At 38.1% G+C, this 20,880-nt stretch overlaps 1 protein-coding gene across 1 annotated transcript in view; it reads right to left on the bottom strand.

Moving 5' to 3' along the window:
• Window positions 1-17,795, bottom strand: part of LOC132789013 (frizzled) — a 121,754-nt gene extending 103,959 nt beyond the window's left edge. The window contains exon 1 of the mRNA XM_060796743.1: window positions 16,624-17,795. Coding sequence (XP_060652726.1) covers window positions 16,624-17,331 — 708 coding nt within the window. The 5' untranslated portion in view covers window positions 17,332-17,795. The remainder of the gene's footprint in view (window positions 1-16,623) is intronic.
• Window positions 17,796-20,880: the final 3,085 nt, after the last annotated feature.

Genomic DNA, 20,880 nt, shown 5'->3' on the forward strand with positions numbered 1-20,880 from the left:
CTCTCATCATAGGAATTGGTATAATCTTTGTTCTCGTTTATGCGAAAGATACCAAAATCAAAGAACCGATGAAGACATAAAAGATAGCTTAAGACGCAGGAAACAAAAGTTTAATGAACCTTTTGATGAATATCTGGATGCGATGTTAAACATAGCAGATACGCTTAATTCTCGTCTATCCGATACCGAATTGGTCTCTTATGTTAAACATAATTTGAAACCAGATCTTCGACATGAACTATTACATGTCCCAATTTCAAATTTAGCTATCCTTCGTAGAGAATGTCACAAACATGAAGAATTCTACTCACAACTGCCTAAACATCAAAATCGATCGAATAACCCCAACCGAGTTATTCATGAGATTGCTTTAGAAAAAGACCTGAGTCAGGCTCGGAAGATGAAGACTCAGAATCAGCAGATGTAAATGCTATGAAGTACTCTGATAATTTCAAATGCTGGAATTGCGATGAAATTGGTCATCGTTACCAGGATTGCCTGAAATCACGTCGTATATTTTGTTATGGCTGTGGAAAACTTGACACATATAAACCAAATTGTACAAAATGTAAAACCAAACAGGAAAACTCGCAGAAGGGTATTCGCTTACCACCAAAAGCGGATATCCGCAATTAAAAATAGAACCAAATTCTCTAGAGTATTCTCAACCACCTGCTATATCGAATAACTTACCTGACTTACAAATTCATCGACATTTTATACCTTATCATTTGCGATTAAGAAAAATACACACATCTCCGAAATCGCGTGCTGCTCATCGTATGCATACATTTTGGTCGAAAAAGCGTGTACTAAATTCTTATAGGATATCAGCTATCGTAAATAAAGACAACGATATACGACCCTTTACTTACCTCAACATTCTCGATCAGCGTTGTTTGGCCTTGCTCGATAGCGGAGCAAATAAAAGCGTGATCGGAGGAAACTTAGCAAAGTACATTCTTGAAAATAATATTAACTATCTTAAATCCAAAGGATTTGTTAAAACTGCTGATGGACAACCTCAAAAGGTCGCTGGTACCATTAATCTTCCAATCGAATATAATTCGACAAAGCAATCGTTTGAGTTCCTAATTGTTAGCGCCATCACGCAAGATGTTATTTGCGGAATTGACTTTTGGAATAAATTTGGAATTTCTGTTAGTTATGTTAATGCAGTAACTGAATCTGAAATTGAAAATGAAACGATACCCAAATTGTCTCTTACAGTAATGCAAAAACGCAGATTACAAGCAGTTGTTGATTTTTTTCCGTCATGCGAAAGGGACGGCTTAGGAAAAACAACACTTCTTGAACATTCTATAGACACAGGAGATAGTACTCCCATTAAACAAAGATACTATCCCATATCTCCAGCTAAAGAAAAGCGACTTTGTGCCGAGATTGACCGCATGTTACGTTTAGGAGTAATAGAAGAAGCTTCGAACTCTGCATGGTCCTCGCCTGTGGTTTTGATTGTTAAACCTGGCAAAGATCGTCTATGTCTTGATTCTCGAAAGCTAAATGCAGTGACGAAGAAGGACGCATATCCCATGCCTAGCTTAGAAGGTCTTCTAAGTCGATTGCCATCTGTTAAGTGCATTTCCAAAATCGATTTAAAAGATGCCTTTTGGCAAATTTCTCTAGACAAAGAAGCGCGACCAAAACTGCTTTTACGGTACCAAATAGACCCTTGTATCAGTTTACTCGGATGCCATTTGGCTTGTGTAACTCACCTCATACAATGTGTCGTCTTATGGATCAAGTAATTCCCTATGACATGAAGGAACACGTATTCGTTTACCTAGATGATCTATTGGTCATGTCCTCTAACTTTGAAGACCACTTACTGCATCTGACCGAAGTGGCAAATAGATTACGAAAAGCGGGACTAACAATAAATGTTACCAAAAGTCAGTTTGGAATACGAGAAGTAGATTACTTAGGCCATGTAGTAGGAGAAGGCACACTTCGAGTAAATCCAATGAAAGTGCAAGCCGTTTCCGAATTTCCGGTGCCACAGTCCAGACGCCAACTGAGACGATTCCTGGGCATGACTGGTTGGTACCAGCGTTTTATTCCCCAGTACTCAACGGTCATCTTTGAACTAACAGAGCTGCTAAAAGGAAAGAAATTTGAATGGAATGAAGAGGCCCAACATGCGTTCGAAGCAATAAAACATAGACTATGTGCTGCTCCGTTTTTGCGTCATCCCAACTATGAGTTGCCATTCATAGTGCAATGTGACGCTTCAACATATGGCATCGGCGCCGTATTAGCTCAACTTGATGCAGAAGGCAACGAACTACCCATTGCATATATGTCGAAAAAGTTGAACAAAGCACAACGAAATTATTCTACAACGGAATTAGAATGCTTGGCAGTTGTATTAGCCATTAAGCGATTCCGTATGTATATAGAAGGCCAATCATTCAAAGTTATAACCGATCATGCAAGTCTGAAATGGTTGATGAATCAAACAGACCTTCATGGCAGACTTGCTCGGTGGGCGTTAAAGCTACAAGGAATGGATTTTCAGATCGAACATCGAAAGGGCAGTCAAAATGTAGTCGCTGACACTCTTTCCAGAGCATTCGAAGAAAATGTAGATGTTGTTGAGCTCGAAATACTACCAGAGATAGATTTAAACTCGGATGCATTTCTCGAAAGTGATTATGTCGAGTTAAAAGAGAAGATGAGCAAATCCAATCTTCCGGATTTCAAAATCATAGACGGATATTTATATTACAGAGCAGTATTGCCTTCCGACGTCAGCGAAGATATTGGCGATGGCTGGAAACTGTACGTCCCTACATCTCTCAGAAATTCGGTGATAGTTTCAGCTCATTGTACCCCAACGTCAGCACATTGCGGCACAGCGAAGTGTCTAGAACGCATTCGTAGGCATTTTATTGGCCACGAATGGTAGTGGAAGTGCGAGACTTTATTAGCAAATGCGAAATATGTCAAACCTCAAAATACCCGACACAAAATCTAAAGCCGCCAATGGGTATTCAAACAATTAGTGAGCGAGTATTTCAAAGACTCTACATAGATTTCATAGGTCCGTTTCCACGCTCAAAACTTGGTAATATTGGAATTTTATCATCCTGGATCATCTTTCAAAATTCACATTTCTTATACCAGTTAAGAAATTTTCGACTTTAATAATCATTGATCACTTGCGCAACACTGTATTTAACTGTTTTGGCACACCAGAGTTCATAATCAGCGACAACGGCACTCAGTTTAAAAGCCGAGAATTCGCTGCATTTTTGTCTTCGTATGGTATCAAACACATGTTCACTGGAGCATATTCCCTCAAAGTAATGCAGCTGAAAGAGTCAATAGATCCATTAATGCGGCGTTAAGATCATTTATTCGATCAGACCAGCGAGAATGGGATATATATGTTAGCAGTATCAATTGTGCTCTACGCAATAACATACATCAATCGATAGGCGCGTCACCGTACTATGTTGTATTTGGACAACATATGATGACGCATGGTAAAGACTACACAGTACTTAAAAATTTGAATCTCTTAAGTGAAGGAACTGCTCGACTCGATCGTGCTGACAAATTTTCTAAAATCCGTGCTGATATTCACAAATATCTGAAAAAGGCATATGAAAAGAATCAGAGATCGTATAACTTTCGTACTAAAGAACGAACCTTTGAAGTTGGCCAGACAGTAATTAAGCGTAACTGGGCACTGAGCAATATGGCAAACAATTTCAACGCTAAGCTTGCACCAGTCGGCCTTAAGGCACGAGTAAAGCGAAAAATTGGACAGGCCTTATACCTATTAGAAAATTTAGAGGGCAAGGAAATTGGTCAATTTCATGCTAAAGACTTGTGGAATTCAAAGAGTAACTACCTTCTTTCAGATTTTACGTCTTCGATTGAACTCTCGATTAAAATCTGCTGTTGTGAGGTAGTTGTCTAAATTAAAGTTGCAAAAAAAAAAAAAACATCTGATTGTCACAAATCAAAGCATCAGCTGATGCGCCAAAGCCTTAATTAAGTTGGCAACTCCACTTAGCATAGTTCAACTGTTGAGTTTATCGAACGGGTAGTAAGTATCGCCTTGATCCACACAGAGATGCTTTGAGTACTCACTAAGGGCAGCCATCTTCACTTATGCACTTTTTTCACTGAGAGCATTATTACATCAGACCAAAAATTTGCAAAGAAAAATTGCAAAAATAAATTTAAAATAATACTGCAACCAAGAAAGGAAAGCCAACAATTTTGGCATCCAAGGTTTTCTTTTGTCGCCAACTTGGATTGGCCGGCTCTAATAGAGAATTTAGAATTGCTAAATTTTCTCTTTGCCACTGATTGGTAAGTAGTGTCCATCTGATTAGACCTTGCAGTAAAAATGCTATTTTATGCAGCTTATTGGCCATACCTCTGGCAATTGCACCCGCTAGACCCTCCTTAGAGTGGAATAGGTGTTGCACATTGCGATCCTCGTCTCCCCCCCCTTTTGTTGAACAAGTGCAACTAGTGAAGCGCACGCGGATATTCACCCTAACCTGCAAGCCTAAGGGAGTTTTGGGTGAAGGCGGCGAACCTCGCTGCAAACAACCGGCTAGAGTGGGAATAAGGCGATAATCTTGCGGCAGCGAATCTTCGCTGCAGATTATCAAACGGTATTCGATAGCGGCTAAGCGAAGGCGATACTAGAGACGTTCAAAGGAGCGTAGATCTTCCGGCGAGAGATCTACGGCTCCACAAAACCCGCCAGCACCATCTGCATTGGATTGTTTTCGTTCGTAAAATGCACTAAAAGTGCCAACATGGTTTGAATACTTGAAAAATTAAATTGAATTTGTAAATAGTACTTGTCAGATCAACTAACTCATTTTTCGACTTTTCACACAGCCAACATGGGTACATAGGGATTGATAGCCTGATAACCATAACCTTTTATCATCTTTAACAGCTATCATCAACAATCATATATGCTACGACGGATTCATCGGTTATCAGGCCTGCTAACTTCGATGGAAAGTGCGTAAGTACGGCATAGCCGTGACTGTATTTATAGTTGATTGGGGTTGTGATTGTGAGGCTTTCAATTCCGTGTGTTCCGTGTTGGTATATTTTTCGTATTATTAAGTCATGAAGACAAATATTTAAACAAAACAGATTAACGTAACGATAAATAATAGCTCGATAAATCAAGCACTATTGTTAATTAGAGATAATTTTTATAAACAAAATGAAGTATGTGTATTAAAATACTGAATATTATGGAGAAGAAAACAATGAGGCGTTAAACTTTTAATTTTGATTGGGCACTAGATGTGCGAGCGTTTGAGATAATGCGAAATGAGTACTGTCCCTCTCCCCTGGTATTACACTCTGTCTACACTTTAATTTATGATGACTTACTACCCAGTCGAAGCCAAAGACCCACCCCAGCCCTGAACTGAGCCGGCAAGTTAGCTAGACAGAGTAGGCTTAGATGAGTAGAACCTCGTGGTGTTCGTCACAAATTTTATAAAAATTAAATAAAATGTGTGTATATAAAAGTATAATCAATAAAAATAAAGTATTTTACTTAAGCAATAATATTATACAGATTATATTAGAGCATTATTTCCCAATTCTTCTTCCTAAAGAAAGAGTATTCCAAGTTCGTTGTAAATGCACAACTATTACAACTTATAGTTTTGTTTTAGTTCACTTCATATTCAGCCCACGCCCGTCATGTCCAGTCTCTTGATATCTCTTCCTTCTCTCTCCCTCCATCTGTTTATCTCTATCTCTGTCTCTGATTGCTCCACATATGTATGCACGTTCCATAGTTGTCATGATTTACAGTTATGACAATTTTAAGTTGGTTCATTAGGGGCAGCCACAGATGCTATTGCCTGCTGACTGAGAAAATGCACTTACTTACTTACAGCTACAGCTACAAATAGAGTTTACGTTGCGACTACTTAACTATCTGCCATCTCGCTCGCACTCTAGCCATCTCACTTTATTCACACTGGGTGTGTGCGTGTCTCAATGTCTATGTTATGATTGAAGATGATTACAAATGTCTTCTTATGGCAGTTGCCTCTTTGCTCTCTTGTTGTTGATGTTGTTGTTGTTTGTTGCATATTTCCCAACTCGACCATTTGTAGTACCAACCAAGATGATGGCGAAGACGTGGTCACAGGCAGAGTCTAAGTCTAAGTCGGTTGCCTGCCTGCGCTTAATTAATAGCCTCTGTCAGCATTTTTGAGCAAAGCATCCGACAGTTGTAGAGTCAAACTTGTAGTTGGAGCTAAATAATAGGTCTCTCCTAATGGTTCCCTAAGTATTTATTTATGGTTTAACTAAAGAAAAGCATTTGCAATAATGGATTTCATGCCGTGCGCTTTTACAGCTAATTGAATAACTTTCTTGTGTTCTTTTTCAATCTATGACTAGCAAACAAGTGAGAGCACGAAATGTTGTTTGTGATCATTAAATCAGACTAAAACACAGATTACAGCATGTAATTCAACATTTGTTCGTGTGGAATGCGCAGCCAACTTAACAAGGCGATTTTCTAATGTGGGTGGCAACTCTAGACCATGCTGTATGTGGGAGTGCATAATATATGATCATTAACTCTGTTTTATACAGCTTGATTTCGAGAGCAAAAGTCGCAGCAATCCAGCGAAACGTAATTCTATTATTTATGTTAAATCACTTGACAACTCCAAAAAGGAATTTTATTCCCACTGTTCGCTCAATATGGAAATGATCTTTAATTGAACTGTTTGGCGAACAATCAGCAACTGATTTGCAGGTGTAAACGGAAATTACTTAAGTAGCTTAGAGCCCAGAGTTCAGATATATTGTAATTTATGGAGGGCGATTATTTAAGGCATTGTCACACCGTAATCGCAATCCTGTGCTAATGAAGCCCCAAGCTGTTTCCTTCACGTTTCGGGGCCTTTTTAGCAGCTGTTTGCCATTATCATTTGTGGAGTTAAGGCTGAAGAAGAAAAAAACAGAGAAATAAACGAGAAGAGATTCAACCTTCTCGTTTCCTGCTCTGGCTCATAAACCTTTAACAACTTCTTTATAAACCCGCTTCACAGCCTACACACACATATATTTGCCCCTGGGACTATCACCAAAGCCAAAGCACTAAGCATAAAATTTATGATTTGCCTTTTGGCTGCCTTCTTTGACAGCAACTGCAACTTGGAGCTGGAGTTGGACTCGAACTCGTACTGGGACGACATCGATTCATTCGCGTTATACATTCGCCATGGGGACAAAACACACACCACACAAAACAAGTTTAAGCCTTGTTGCCCATTTGCGGACTTTGGAGTTGGGATACAGCTTCTGCATCAACTTCAAGAGAGAGAGAGAGAGAGAGAGAACTGGATCTTCGTTTCGTGCGCGTGTTTCATTTTAATTAAGCTAAACCCGAAGCCAACTGCAATTCCAATTCAAAATCGAATCCATTTATGGCATCCCTAGCCAAGGTGTTAACTGGCAATTGCAATTTGTATTTTGGCCCCAAAAGCAAACGTCCCCAATTCCCCAAAGGCGGCCAGACCAAAAATTATTTCAGTATTATTTATGGAGCAGGTCAACATGAAGTTGCTAAGTTTATTGGCCCAAGGCCTATATATTTTTGCCATTCGTAATATGTCAGTGCTGGTTTGGCCATCTTGTTTTGGCCCTTTTTGTGCTTGTGTGCTGCTTATTTATGGGCCAAGTTCTTTTACTTTACTTTTGTTGCCAATGTTTGCCAATTGTCTGGCCAAGGCAGACAATGGGCATTATAAATTCATCAGACAGTTTGCCTCTGACACACAAACAGACACAGAAGCTTGGCCGTGCATAATGTATCTCAGCATCTCTATCTGCATTTGTACATTGTATCTAAGTATCTGTGGGATGCCTTTGGTCATACAAAATGGCGCAGCGCTTAGCGAACAATGCAAACAATAAACAACAATGGCAAACCAAAAACAAACAACAAAAAAAAAGGATGTCTGCTTTGTGGTTGACATTTGTTTTGTTGTGTCGTCGGCTTGTTGCTTTTGTTTTTAATTGTGTCAAATTTTTGTAGGTGGCCCCCACCCCAGCAGAGGCTTCATCATGCTCCAAAGTGGAGCACTGCGGTAGGTGCAAAATCAAAAGCCACTTCACAAAATATTTGCAAAAGCCTCTCTGTTGTGCACTACACAAAAAAAAAACGGCAGTCTGCCACATTGTTTTGTGATCTGAATAGCAGGATTAAAGGGGTATCCGACTGTGGTAGAAACGAGGGCAGAGTGAGGGAGTGGGGCAATCGGAACGATGATTAAACATGCAACGGTGTGCGACTAAAAACTATATGCATGTGCTTCTGGTCTAGTTGCTGCCACAAAAAAGCATACACATCTCTATTTTTGCAAATGCAGGAATAAGCCGAAGGCACAGCAAATTGGATTTTGAGGTTAGCTGCAGCCATTCTATAGAAAGTCTCCTCTCAAACAGTCTGGAACAGGCCCAAAACCAACAATAACTTGACTTGCAACTTGTTGAAGAGACATTTGTTAATGTTTCTTAGAAAAATTGCTTATAAAGAAATTGCATATGGTATTTACATAAAAATACTGCAGTGAATGTGGGAGAAACTAAACGAAATATGTCACTCTAAAGCCTGTACAAATTGAATTGTGGGTAAAGTTTTTTCTGATTTTTCTGAATATATTCAGATTGAGTATATTTATGTAAGAAAAACAAAATTATTTTCAAGAATTTAGAAGTATTGCTTGAAATAAATTTCATCTGAAATAATTTTCATCACACGAAATTTTAATGAAAATTAAGAGAGAATTCAGAGTCAGATGTATATATTATTGCAGTAAAATATCTGATGAAACTATATGTATGTACATTGAAAAAAATATAAGCTTAAGTATAATAAATAAAGTTTAATATAGTTTATTTAAGAGCTGAATTAAGAAGAATAAATTATTAAGAATATTTTAGAAGTTGCTTAGAAATGGGTTTAAAAAAGAAAAATGGGGTTTTAGGGATTGTTTGAAAATAGGTTTTAAAGAGAATGGGATATAATCAGGATAACTTAAGCAAGATAAATTCTATGTCAGATATTTCATATTTAACCAGTGTTCTTAGAAAATTGTCTGAAGAGAGAGAGAGCGAGATAAATAGTTTAGAGATAGTTTTACCTCGATTACTTGAAGCTTCTCTCCGATGCTCTCTAAATTTTCCGATTGTAAACAAACCAATCTTTAATCTAGCGAAAAGTATTCAATTAAAGAACCAAATTAACAATTCATTGGGCATGTCTGCGCTCTGGTTTTAATGCTCTTCTCTCTCTCCCCTGCCGCGCTTCGATAGTACGACTTCCAGTTTTGGTTTCAGTTTATTTACTGTAAATTCTGGCATATAAAAAAAAGTGTCAACTGAATTGTGTGCTGACTTTAATGCTGGGTGCGGTCAGTTGTTGGCCAGTTATTACAGTAAATGGTGGATTTTCGTCATGGCTTGGGGTCGGTCTGGTCTGGTTTCGCTTCGTTTGTTGGTGGCATTGGTTTTGGGGGTTTTCGGTCTTTCGGGTTTTGTGGATTGGCGCATGGACTGTCATTAAATGGTTGTAATTAAATATTTTAACAGTCGGCTGTCAGGCAAAAGTCACAGCTTAGCATTAGCATTTAGGAGAGCCGACGGCCCATGAAAATACAACACAACTCAAGCGAGTACACTCACATTCACACTCCTATTCACACTCGTATTCATATGCGCATAAGCATAATAAACATGAGTATCTCAAAGTTTTGTCGAAATGTGTTTACCATTTGGTAATAACCCAAACCCACACACATATGCTCAACAGCTCAAAGAAATAAAAAAAAAAACAAACAAACACTGGCGACAACTTGTGAAATGGAAATGAAAATGCGCGACAGTCGCCAAGTTGTCAGTCAGTTGGCCAATCTATCATGAATTCACTTTTTTGTGCGTAGGATGCTTCGTAAAAGTTGACGCCAGAGATACCCTTTAAGTGAGGCAAAAAGTAAGTTGTAATCTTGAAGTTTATGAGTTGCACTGAGTGAAACAAGTCTCAGTTATAACACGAAGATAAAGTCAATCAATAGAGACGGAAAGATATTTAGTATTCGCTCAAGATTTATAAACATGTTTCGTTGGAATATAGCAACTCCAAAAATAATCTGTAACTCCAAAAAGTAATTCATTTTAAGGTAAAATATATTCTTTAATGAGACAAAAAGTAATTTCTAAGTTACATTGAAATAAATAAGTCTCAGTATTAACATAGAGATGAAGTGAATAGCGACTTAAAGATTTTTAGTGTAAGCCTGAAATTTATAAATAAATAAAGTTGGAATATAATATCCCTAAAAAACAATTTGTAGCTGAAGTTCAATGCATTTTAAAGTAAATGTTGACATCGAAGCTGCGCCTGAAATGAGGCAATGAGTAAGTTGCATCAAATGAAGCAAGTCTGAGTAACACCTCGGAAAGAAAATAATTCAAACGAATCAATAAAAATTCTCTAAGGCTGGAATATACTCTTCGGCAAAGGAAGTAAGAACGTTACAGTTGAGTGTGCTCGACTGTGGAATACCCGCTACCCATTTTGAAAAAAAGCAAAACATTGTGGTATCATTCATAAAATATAATACTAATATAATATTAATATAGTACCAATATTGATATAGTACTACATTCAAATTATACCATAAAGTAAAAAATATAATAACATAGATGGTCAGCCAAAGCGAAGCAAACATTATATTCTAAAATAAACACTCTTGTACAAAATCCAATTCAACTTCTCATATTCTGCAACTTGACTTTACTTGTCCGTAATTTTTCTAAGAATTTCCACCTTTTCTGTGTACTCTGCTCCGACTTTCATCAATGTCAACTAAAAAGCTGCACTTTAATGTGCTTTTATTCGTTGAAATTGAAACTGAAAAAAGCAAGTTATATTTATCTACTTAAAGTTTGAAGTAATACTGTGAAAAAAATGTTGTTTACAGTTTCACTTTCAAGTTGATGCCCGGGGACAAAGGACAAAAAGCAAATGACAAAATGGGGGAAAAGGCAACATGTCCTGTTGAACATTGTTGTTGCCACTTAGTTGTCGCCGTTGCTGTTGCCGTTTCTGTTGTAGTTGTTATCGTGCTGTCCACTCACTCAAAGCTGATGAAAAGCGAATAGAAAAATAGCTGCGACAACAACGTGAAGTAAGGAAATAAATGAAATAAAAGTAAAAACAAGAGCAAATTGTTTGCCTTGAAGTCTACTGGTAATTTTTATGGATTTACAAGGATTTAACACAAGGACACAGACTGAGAGACTTTCACACACACACACACACACACACACACATACGAAAGCGAGTGTGCTTAAGTAGCCGGAAGTTTTTCCTTATTTTTATGTTGTTGTATTTTGTTTGTTGCCCAGCAAATTAATTGAGTTGAAAATGTTGTCGTTGTTCTGGCTGCGATTGCAGTACGAAAAATAAATAAATAATCATCATCAGGCTTCGCATTTATTGGTTATAAATTGAACAATTCGAGCGGAAAATATTAAGTGGATTATAGTTTTAATGCTCCTTCGGCCCCGAACTTAACTGTGGATATTTGTTAAAGGACATTGCGGGAAAATAAATTGCACAGATACGAGAAGAACAGCAGGAGACAACAAACAGGCAAATACGCAAGGAAAGAGAGAGAGAGAGAGGGGAAAGAATGACAAACATGCTGACCTCTGGGCTTCGGGGTTAAGAGCTTTAGCCCACTAAATGATTATGAGACGACTTCGTGTAGCCCAGAGATTAGTCTTAAGTCTCTCTGAACGTCGATAATGATAAATGCTGCGGGCCTGGTTAACGGTAAGTTGGCCACAGCAAAACAAATATAGCGAAGAAGTGAGAGAAGGAAAGAGCGAGGGAGAGAGAGAGAAGTCGCAGCAATCCATGCAAATTTGATATAAGAAACTTACTGTTCAAGAATTATCATATCATTTGCAACTTTTGAAGCTGAGTTTCTCAACTTTTTACAGCTCATTTAACTGAACTGTTTTTGTGCTTTTGTTCATTAATCGATTCTCGGTTAATTAGCGCTATGTTGCCTTAAGAAGTGACTGAGTTTGGAGTTCAAATTGGTAATATCAGAAGGCTTGAGATAAAAATAGATTGAGGGTAATAATCGCAGTCAGAAAGAATGAAAAAACATTTTAGATAATTGGGGAAACATTTAAATATATTAAATGAAATTAAATGCATATAATCAGTTAAAATAAAAAAAAATAATGGTTGTACCTATTAGTAAAAAGATTATTAAAGTTAAGTCCCAAACAAACTCTTGCAAATGTTGCAAGCTTCAAGCTTCGCTCCCCCAAGAACTGAGCAAATTGTTCAAGTAACTTAGGGTTGTTTTGCAACTAGCAAATTGTCATTAAGAAAAAGATGCTCCTAGCCAAACGCGATGACTTTTGAAAGAGCATTTCCTTTTAGTATTTCATCAAAGCAAATATGATTACTCAAGCCAAAGGCAACTCAGCCTCATTTGGCTGCTGGCAACACAACACAATAGATACAAAAGATCTTTGAACTGGCGTTGTAAGGGTCGTTGTATTGTTAAAATATATATACAATAATATCACAATCAATTATCATAAGTCACTTTCTTTTGCCTGTCAATAAAAGCACAATAGACATCTTTCTTTCCCTTTGCCCTTGGCTGTGGAAAGCCTTTTAGATAAATTAACATTCACAATATTGACCTTTGCAATTGTGAAAAGCAAATCATTTAAAGAAGCGAAACCCAACAAAGCGGCAAAGGAGCAAAAAAGGCATTTCCAATTAAATTAGTCAAAGTGAAATTATAATCATGATGCTTGTTGGGCATTCGACATATGCAACGCCTTTTTTGCCACAAACAAGCTCCATTATGCAAAGGCAACGGGGCGTCCCGATGAAAGCCACAAAAGGATGATTCTCCTATCACACACACACACACAAAAAAGAGGATAATCGAGAATTTGGGATTAACAGTTGCAACTGAAGCTGAAGCGGGACAATCAATTACAGTTTCGCTTGGCTGGCTGCTTTTCATTTCATCGTTTCATCGCTTCAGCATTTCCATTTCCATCAATTAAAAGGCAATGCCACGCCCACAAGAATGCCTAATGGCATTCAGTCAATGCCGCAAAGCCCAATGAATTATCCTTTGGGAGGCGGAGAAAGGGCGAGGAACCTACAAATCGAATCGTGTCTCGCCTGGCGCCTAAAATGCGTCAAAATCGTTTCAAATGAGGCTTTTAATGGTTTTACGATTTTCCATATAACACACAAACAAACACAAACAACAACAACAAAACAGCCACAGGAGGATCCCTAAAATTGCCCCCAAAACGCTCTGTTGTCCTCTCGCGGTCTTTGATTAATTTATTTTGGGGTATCCTGTCTACACATACAATCATCAATCGGACATTGGCCCAGGCCAAAACGAAGCGCTGTCAGTGCGTAAACTTAATCCTCTCGTTTTAAAACTCACCCAGACAGACTCACTCCCCTCATTCCTCCTCTCCCAACTCAACTCATCTCAACTCAATCCAACCAATCCTGCCTACCCCTTCGTCCCTTGGCAGTTGTCCAACAAATTGACGAAATGGCAGGCGGCAAGCGCTCGAATGCTTAATGAAACATTTTGGCAAAAAGGGGGAAGAAGGGCACGAAGGAATCCCCGGAAAAAAGGGATACGCTGTGGCTGTGGAACTCATTGAGAATTGTTGTGGTATTGGATTACGCATAGAGCTCAATTGATTGAGTATTCTTTGAATGTGCCAGTCTATTTTACAATCCTAGCAATTTCAACACGCAAATAAGAGAGAACAACAAACCTTAAATAGAAATCGCAACACAAAAGAGACTAGTTCAATATTGAATACGCTTATTATTGTTATGATATATGATTCAAAGAACAAATAAAAAGAAAAGAAATATGAATTTCATATTTTGTAAGATTGCATTAATTTCTATAAGAAAACATGATATGAATATACTTGATTTCTTAATAATGCATAATCTTTTTCAACTATTCTTTTTGTTAAGAAAAGTTGAATGAGAAAGTGGAGAAGTGAGATTTTTTTTGTTGATGTACAGAATTTACAAGTATACTAGTTAAAATGTTTGCTCGCTGTATGTTTATAATCTCTGTCTAAAGAATAGCAAGGAAGAAACTTAAAATTTTAATGATAAGTTTAGATTTCAATAAGAACAACGGATATTTAATTAAAAAAAAAAAAACAATTTCTTACTAAATGAATATTATATATTTTATAAAGAAAGATTTACTTTAATTTCAATAAGAACAACGAATATCTTTTTTTTAGAAAACAATTTCTTGTTCAATGAATATTTATGTCTAAAAACTATGCAAAAGTTTTAAGAAAAACTGCAGTACTATTTTTTGGCCACACATTTGTTAAATAGTTTTCCGACTCTACATTTCTGCAGCAATCATTGAAATTTTTTATTCTACGCCCTCCTGCAATACCTGACTACTATTGCTTTTTCCTAGATTTGTAATGGCACTTGAAACACTTTTCTGTGACAAACTGTTCTATCATTAGCAAGCAAACTAATCTGCTCCACAATTAGAGCCCATTCCACAGACTAGACTAGAACACCTTAAGCCCGCTTCTTCGACTACTGTCTCAAATGTGTGCATCCAACAAGCTGCTAAATTTCGCACGCTGCTCTCAAAAAAAAAAAGAGAAGAGAGAAAAAACGACATTTAAGACTAAGAAGGCTTCGAGTTGTATTCCTCTTGCTTCTACTGATGATGATGGTGAGGAATTCAACAAAACACACACACTCTCTGACATACAAACAGACAGACACTCAAAATGATAGCAAAACAGAAAAGACGAATGTGGAAAAGAAATACAACAAAAAATACAAAGTGTAGCCAGCAGCTAGACATGTATCTGTGTATCCGTAAGATACTCTGCTACGCTCTTACGGCGTCTGAGGCGAAGAAGTGTGAATTATCCTGCCTCAAAGTATTTAATGCGCTTTACACATGGCAACAAGGATATGCGAGTGTACAAAATACAAAAGAAAGAACAAAACCAATGCGGAGCGTTAAGAAAAATAAAAATAACAACAAGTACCATGCAAGAAGGCATTCGATCATCAGTCATAAAAACAAACAGCAGAAGAAGAAATAAGCAAAAGAGGTGCGGGGGGTAAAGTAAACAGTTGAGAAAATCAAGCCAATAGTGTTCCCGACGGTTGATGATGATGAGCATGGCGATAATGCTGATGATAATGATGATTGGGAGGAGCCAACTGCGAGCTGGGAAATTAATTATACACGAGCGCATTGAACGTGAAAATGCGTTGAAAATATCATCTGAAAGGTGGTTGGAGAGGGGGGAGGCGAGTTAATAAGTGATGCCTTGTTTTCGTCTATTGGATATTGGAATTGTGGGGATACCAAACTGTAAACTATAAGCAGGAATTACGAATTGCTGCAGCGGTAACTGAAAACTGGTTTTAGTTCAAAACGAAAGCAAACAATGAAAACGGTCAGAGATCAAGAAAGAAGTGAAGAGTAGTTTTTTTCTTTCCAATTCCTGATAGTTTTACCTGCTCTTTAACTCCAGGCAGGTAGTTTGTAAGCAACCACAGGGTGACTCGCATCGGACTCCCTGCTGTGTTACCCTGTGCAGTGTGGTGGTTGAAATTAATTCCACTGCGCAACAGGATATGGCATTTCTTTGGGTTTGCCAACAGACCCGAAAGAGCACAACAAATTGGGCTTTGTCTTGGTTCAAATGAAGACATAAAACAACGCCAGCAGTTGACCTATTTGAAATTTGATTCTTAGAACACAAGTTCTTTTCAAAAACTGAACTACTTTAGATGAACTGGATTAGTTTGTGTAACTAAAATATTTGATATGAAAATATTTACATTTTTGAAGAAATTCTTTAACCAATTTGAAGCTATATTTCTTTATATATACAAAAATTGTAGCCAACTGAATTTAACTTATAAAAAACATTATACGCATATCTTATGAGCATATAATTTGAAATACTACTTCTATACATTTTCCTTCTTCCTTGAAATTTTATTTTTTATATATTTTTATTTATTAAATCCTTTGTTTTTGTGCTTAAAAGTAATCTATCTATTATAATCTTATATATTTCTCAAGTTCGTAATATTTTTATATATTGAACACTTTAACCTTTGACTAAGTTTCTCTGTTTAGTCTGACAATCCTAACTCTATTATTATTTTAACTTTATAATTACTCGAAATTCATAAGTGGCATTTTCCAACTCGTGTTATTAATTTATCCGCGATTTCCTTGTATTCTTCTTTCGTATCTTTACTCTTAATGCTCGCGCCTCATAATTATTTGTTTTTTAGACTCTGCTTCAACCATTTAACAGTCTATAATTTCAGATTTCTCTATAAGAACTGTGATCTCATTGCTCTCTGGTTTCATTAATCATTGCCTCCAAATTAGTTTCCCCATCAATCCCCAGCTCTTCTTTTACTTTTTACGACCCATGTTTTTCCCCCAATTTTTCAAAAGATGCCGCACTTACCTTGCCGCCAACTTTGAGCTCATATCCCATGCCCAGCGGTGTCTTGAGCTGCACGGGACAAACGAATCCAATATTCCGATGTGGACTATCAACGCTGATCTGATGTTTGCGCGTGGTTACTTTCGGAGCACTACGCGTTGGTGCCGGCGTCGATGACGAGGATGTTGTGTTTTCGGCAACGCACAAATCCTCGCCGCCATGCACTGGGAACTTGGAGCACTCGAGATTTTCGGGCCAATTGAAGTTGTAGGTCTTCATGAGATTCTCACAAACGCGAGCGGATTCACAGAGCGAACGACACGGCGGAATCGGACGCTCCAAAATGGTGCAGACGGGCACATACAGAGAGCAGAGGAACAACTGCAGATCGGCACTGCAACCAATCTTGACGAGCGGCGCAAACTGATGCACCTCAAGACCAGCCTCCTCCTGCTTGGTGTGGCCAATAAGATTTGGCATTATGGTCATATTGTACGGGATGTTCTTGCAGATGGAAATAGTGATGGGTTCACAGCGATTGTGATGTGGAAAACCATCCAGCGAGGAGGTGGGCGAAGTGCCCGCTGCCAAATCGGAACCAACGCCGCTGCGATAATATGAGCTGGCGTCTAGAGGTGTTTGGTCATAACGCTGCGCTGCTTGCTGCAACGCGGGCAGCATTAGCAGAAGCGCCAAAAAAGGCAGCAGCATTTTTGGATTTCTCTGCATATTTTCGTTACGTTTTTGGCGCGTTTTCTGCGCGTTTTGCGTGCGACTCTTGGATTCAAGTTAATTTTCCTTCGCGTTTTGTTTTGGAATTCTCTTAGAGCTCGCACATTTTGGAGCGACACAAAAACACACGCACACACAAACAGCACACGCGACGAAGGAGACTACGAGGGAGATGGTGACGGCGACGGAAAAAAAAGAATAATATTTTAAGCACTTGGCACCTTTTTGAGCATTTACAAATATTTAATTTTAATTTATATGCTCTTCTCAATTTCCATTTCAATTGCTTTTTATCACTTTTGTTGCGTACACTTTGCCGGCTGTGTTGATGACCGACGGAACGGGACACAGAGCAGAAGAGAAGTGCAAAAAAGTACGTAAAACGCGCGAAACGTTAAGACGCCACCGACTTGCAATAATTCCAGATTATTCAACCGAGAGCACAACCGAACGGCAGGGCAAACGCTGACAAACTAACCATTGCAGAGCGCCAACTCAGTCAGTCAGTGTCTTTCGTCATGGGGGAGAGAGAGCAGGTTTACTCACTTGGCGGTGGGCGAGAGAGCGACATCAACAGGCCAGCTAGCCATCAACAGCAGCCGTCGTGTCGTCACTTGTTTGCATCGCCTGCGCTCAACTGCTGAATATGGGTGCTCTCTCATGCTCTCGCTCTGGCTCTCTCTTCAGCAATGGCCATTGCATGGCTCGACCTTGAATTTGTCGCTCAATGCATTTGAGAGCCACTGAGAGCGAGAGAGCCAAACTAAGACAGGGTTGTTAAACGTTTTGTTTTGAATGCTGCGACGCGGGCAGCGACAGCGACAGCGGCTTGAGCTCCTGTTGATTGAGCTGAACAGCCGAGGAAAGTATCAACAAATGGTTAGCGTATTAATTAAAGATTACAATAAAGTACTAATAAAACTAAAGTGAGACGCGAAGTCAGGGAGCTGTGAATAAAGATAGGCAAATGGTTTCCATATTTACATACAGAGCGCTAACTGTTATTTATTTCGATGTGGAGGGCAAAAAAGCAATATGAACTCACATATGTTTTCCTTATTGTCGAGTTCTAAGCTGATGACTTTTGCTCCGCATTTTTGCACGACAATTAATGTCTATCCCTCTCTCGCTTTTCATACGGTTTGTGTTTTTGCTTCTTCATCTGTATTTTCCTCACTTTTCCTACACTTGAACTTAATTAAGTCATTAACTTGCGTTTAATCTGCGCTTAGCTGAGGGGGAAATCAACTCGAAACAAACTTCGCATATCCCAAGCATTTCTCTAATGACCCCTCAGGCCGACGGAGCGGGAAAGAGGAGAGCGGGGCAGCCAATAAACTTGTTATATTGACAATAATGATGACATTAGAGCGAGCTTTGTCTTTGTCACCTGTAGCCTTTTGTCCACACACACACATACAGTCGTACTCACACAGTCAAACGCAGACTCAGCCTCAGAATGCAGCCAGCCAAAGTTTAACATATTTTTCATGCTCTCGCACACACACACACACACACACACACACATAAGTTTAGACAAACTTGCATTGCCTCCTTGTCCTACTCTTGCTCGTAGGCTACGCTCTCTTACTTGCGTTAGCTCTCTCGCTCGCTCTCGCCGCCGTGTGGGCTGTAAACAAGTGTTACCGGTTTAGCCGGCGTTCCTTCTGAGCCGCTGTGGCTTCTCTGCTTCTTCTTCTTCTTGGTCTTCATTCTCCTCTTTGCCATCGTCGGCTTGTTTAATAAAAAGCGCCAAAGTTGAGCACAGCATAAAAAGACTTTTCATTGTTGTTGCTCAGCGACAGCGACGTCGAAGTCGAAGTCAACGTCAACGTCAACGTCAACGTTGCTGGCTTTTTAGTTGTTGTTGTATTTGTAGTTGGCGCACATTTTATGTTTACAAGTGAACGAACTTTGACGCCGCTGCTTCGCTCACCGCCTCTCTCTTTCGCTCTCGCTCTCTGTCAGCTACCTCTCACTCTGCATTGTTAGAAAGTGTTTGTTGTTGTGTTCTCGGCACGTCTTTTAGAATATGTTTCGTATGTAATTTTACGTAATTAAAATGAAATTGCTTCCAAAGTGTGAGCGAATGTAAACTGAAGACAACAATGATAAAGATGAGACGACAGATAGCGAAAGTCAAATTGAATATTCTCTCCCCTTTCGAGTGTCTCCAAAAATATTGTTGCAACATAATGAGAGTTAATAAGCGAAAGGCAACAACTGATAGTTATTATTATCTCTGCTTACATCTCAAAAGCTTCCATGTGATCTCCCTAATTGTTGTTTGTCTTACCTGATTAACTACAGTGAGTAGACATTGTGTAGTTGCTACGGAAATTCATACTTTTATTGTTAGTTTGACTTACAACTTTTTCGTTGGTTACTGTGAAGCACATTAAAGCTGTTTTTTAAGATTAACGTTAATTTTAGGTTATTAAAAGACTTGATTAAATGGTACTCGACATGTTAAACTTTTTTAAAGTATCTTTAAAATTTCGAGAAAATATCATTAATAAAATTGGTTCTATTTATTTGGAAAAGAACAATATAATGTTAAAATTGTAGTAATAGTATAAAATAAAAAGCTTTTCTTATTTTTAAGGAAATTATATTAAATATCTCCATTAATTGCTAATACAGAAGAATTACTATCATAATTGTAGTTTAATTTTTCATGATTCCAAATGAAATCTAACTATTTATTTGACGGAGTAATATAAAATAGACGCCTTTTTATCACTAAGACATTGGATTGTCTACTTTCTATTTTATTCAATTTTTGTAAACTATTTTCAAGTTTATTTTAAATTTTCTGGTAACAGATCAGTCAAATCTCAATACTCAAAAAAATAAATTTTCAAAGCAAAAAAAAACATTTTTTTTATCAGTTTTAAAGCAATTTATTCCATGCTAATACTTTTGAAAAGGTTTAAATCCTTTCAGAATGCCCCTTTTCAACGTTGGCTTTGAAAATATTCAAATATTATTAAAATTTTGCTAACACAAAATATCACTTATAAGGACTAAAAGCTATGTCCGCCATTTGTTTAATCATTTCAACATGTTTGAGTTGCATAAATAATCTGTTCTAAGCTCTGTTCTAATGGGAGGGATACAAAAAAAAAATTACAAGCTTATTTGTAGCTAGAAAATACAAAATCAATCCGTATTTCCGTACATAACTTTTGGTCATGTTTCATTTGTTTGTTTTGCCGGAAAACAACACAAAAGGAACACGCAAAAAAAGAGAGAAATAAAATAAATAAACAAGCTGGAAAACATGGCGTCCAAATTAGGAAGGGTTCAACTCATATGTGCGTGGTTTTTTGGAGAGACTTAATGCCAAAAAGGACTCGGTCCTAAGCCAAAAGGGTTTCCTATCTTACAGGAAAAAGTGCAAGTATTTACAGAACAGAAGCCAGAACGGGCTTTGAATGTAAATCCCCAATCCCAAGCACATTTCTTGGGCACTGAACTTGTTGGGCTTTTGCGTCTTAGGCCACATTAGTTGACCAATTTAACCAACCCCACCACAAATCACCC

This window comes from Drosophila nasuta, chromosome 3 (genome assembly GCF_023558535.2).
Source record: "Drosophila nasuta strain 15112-1781.00 chromosome 3, ASM2355853v1, whole genome shotgun sequence".
Classification (NCBI taxonomy): Eukaryota; Metazoa; Arthropoda; class Insecta; order Diptera; family Drosophilidae; genus Drosophila; species Drosophila nasuta.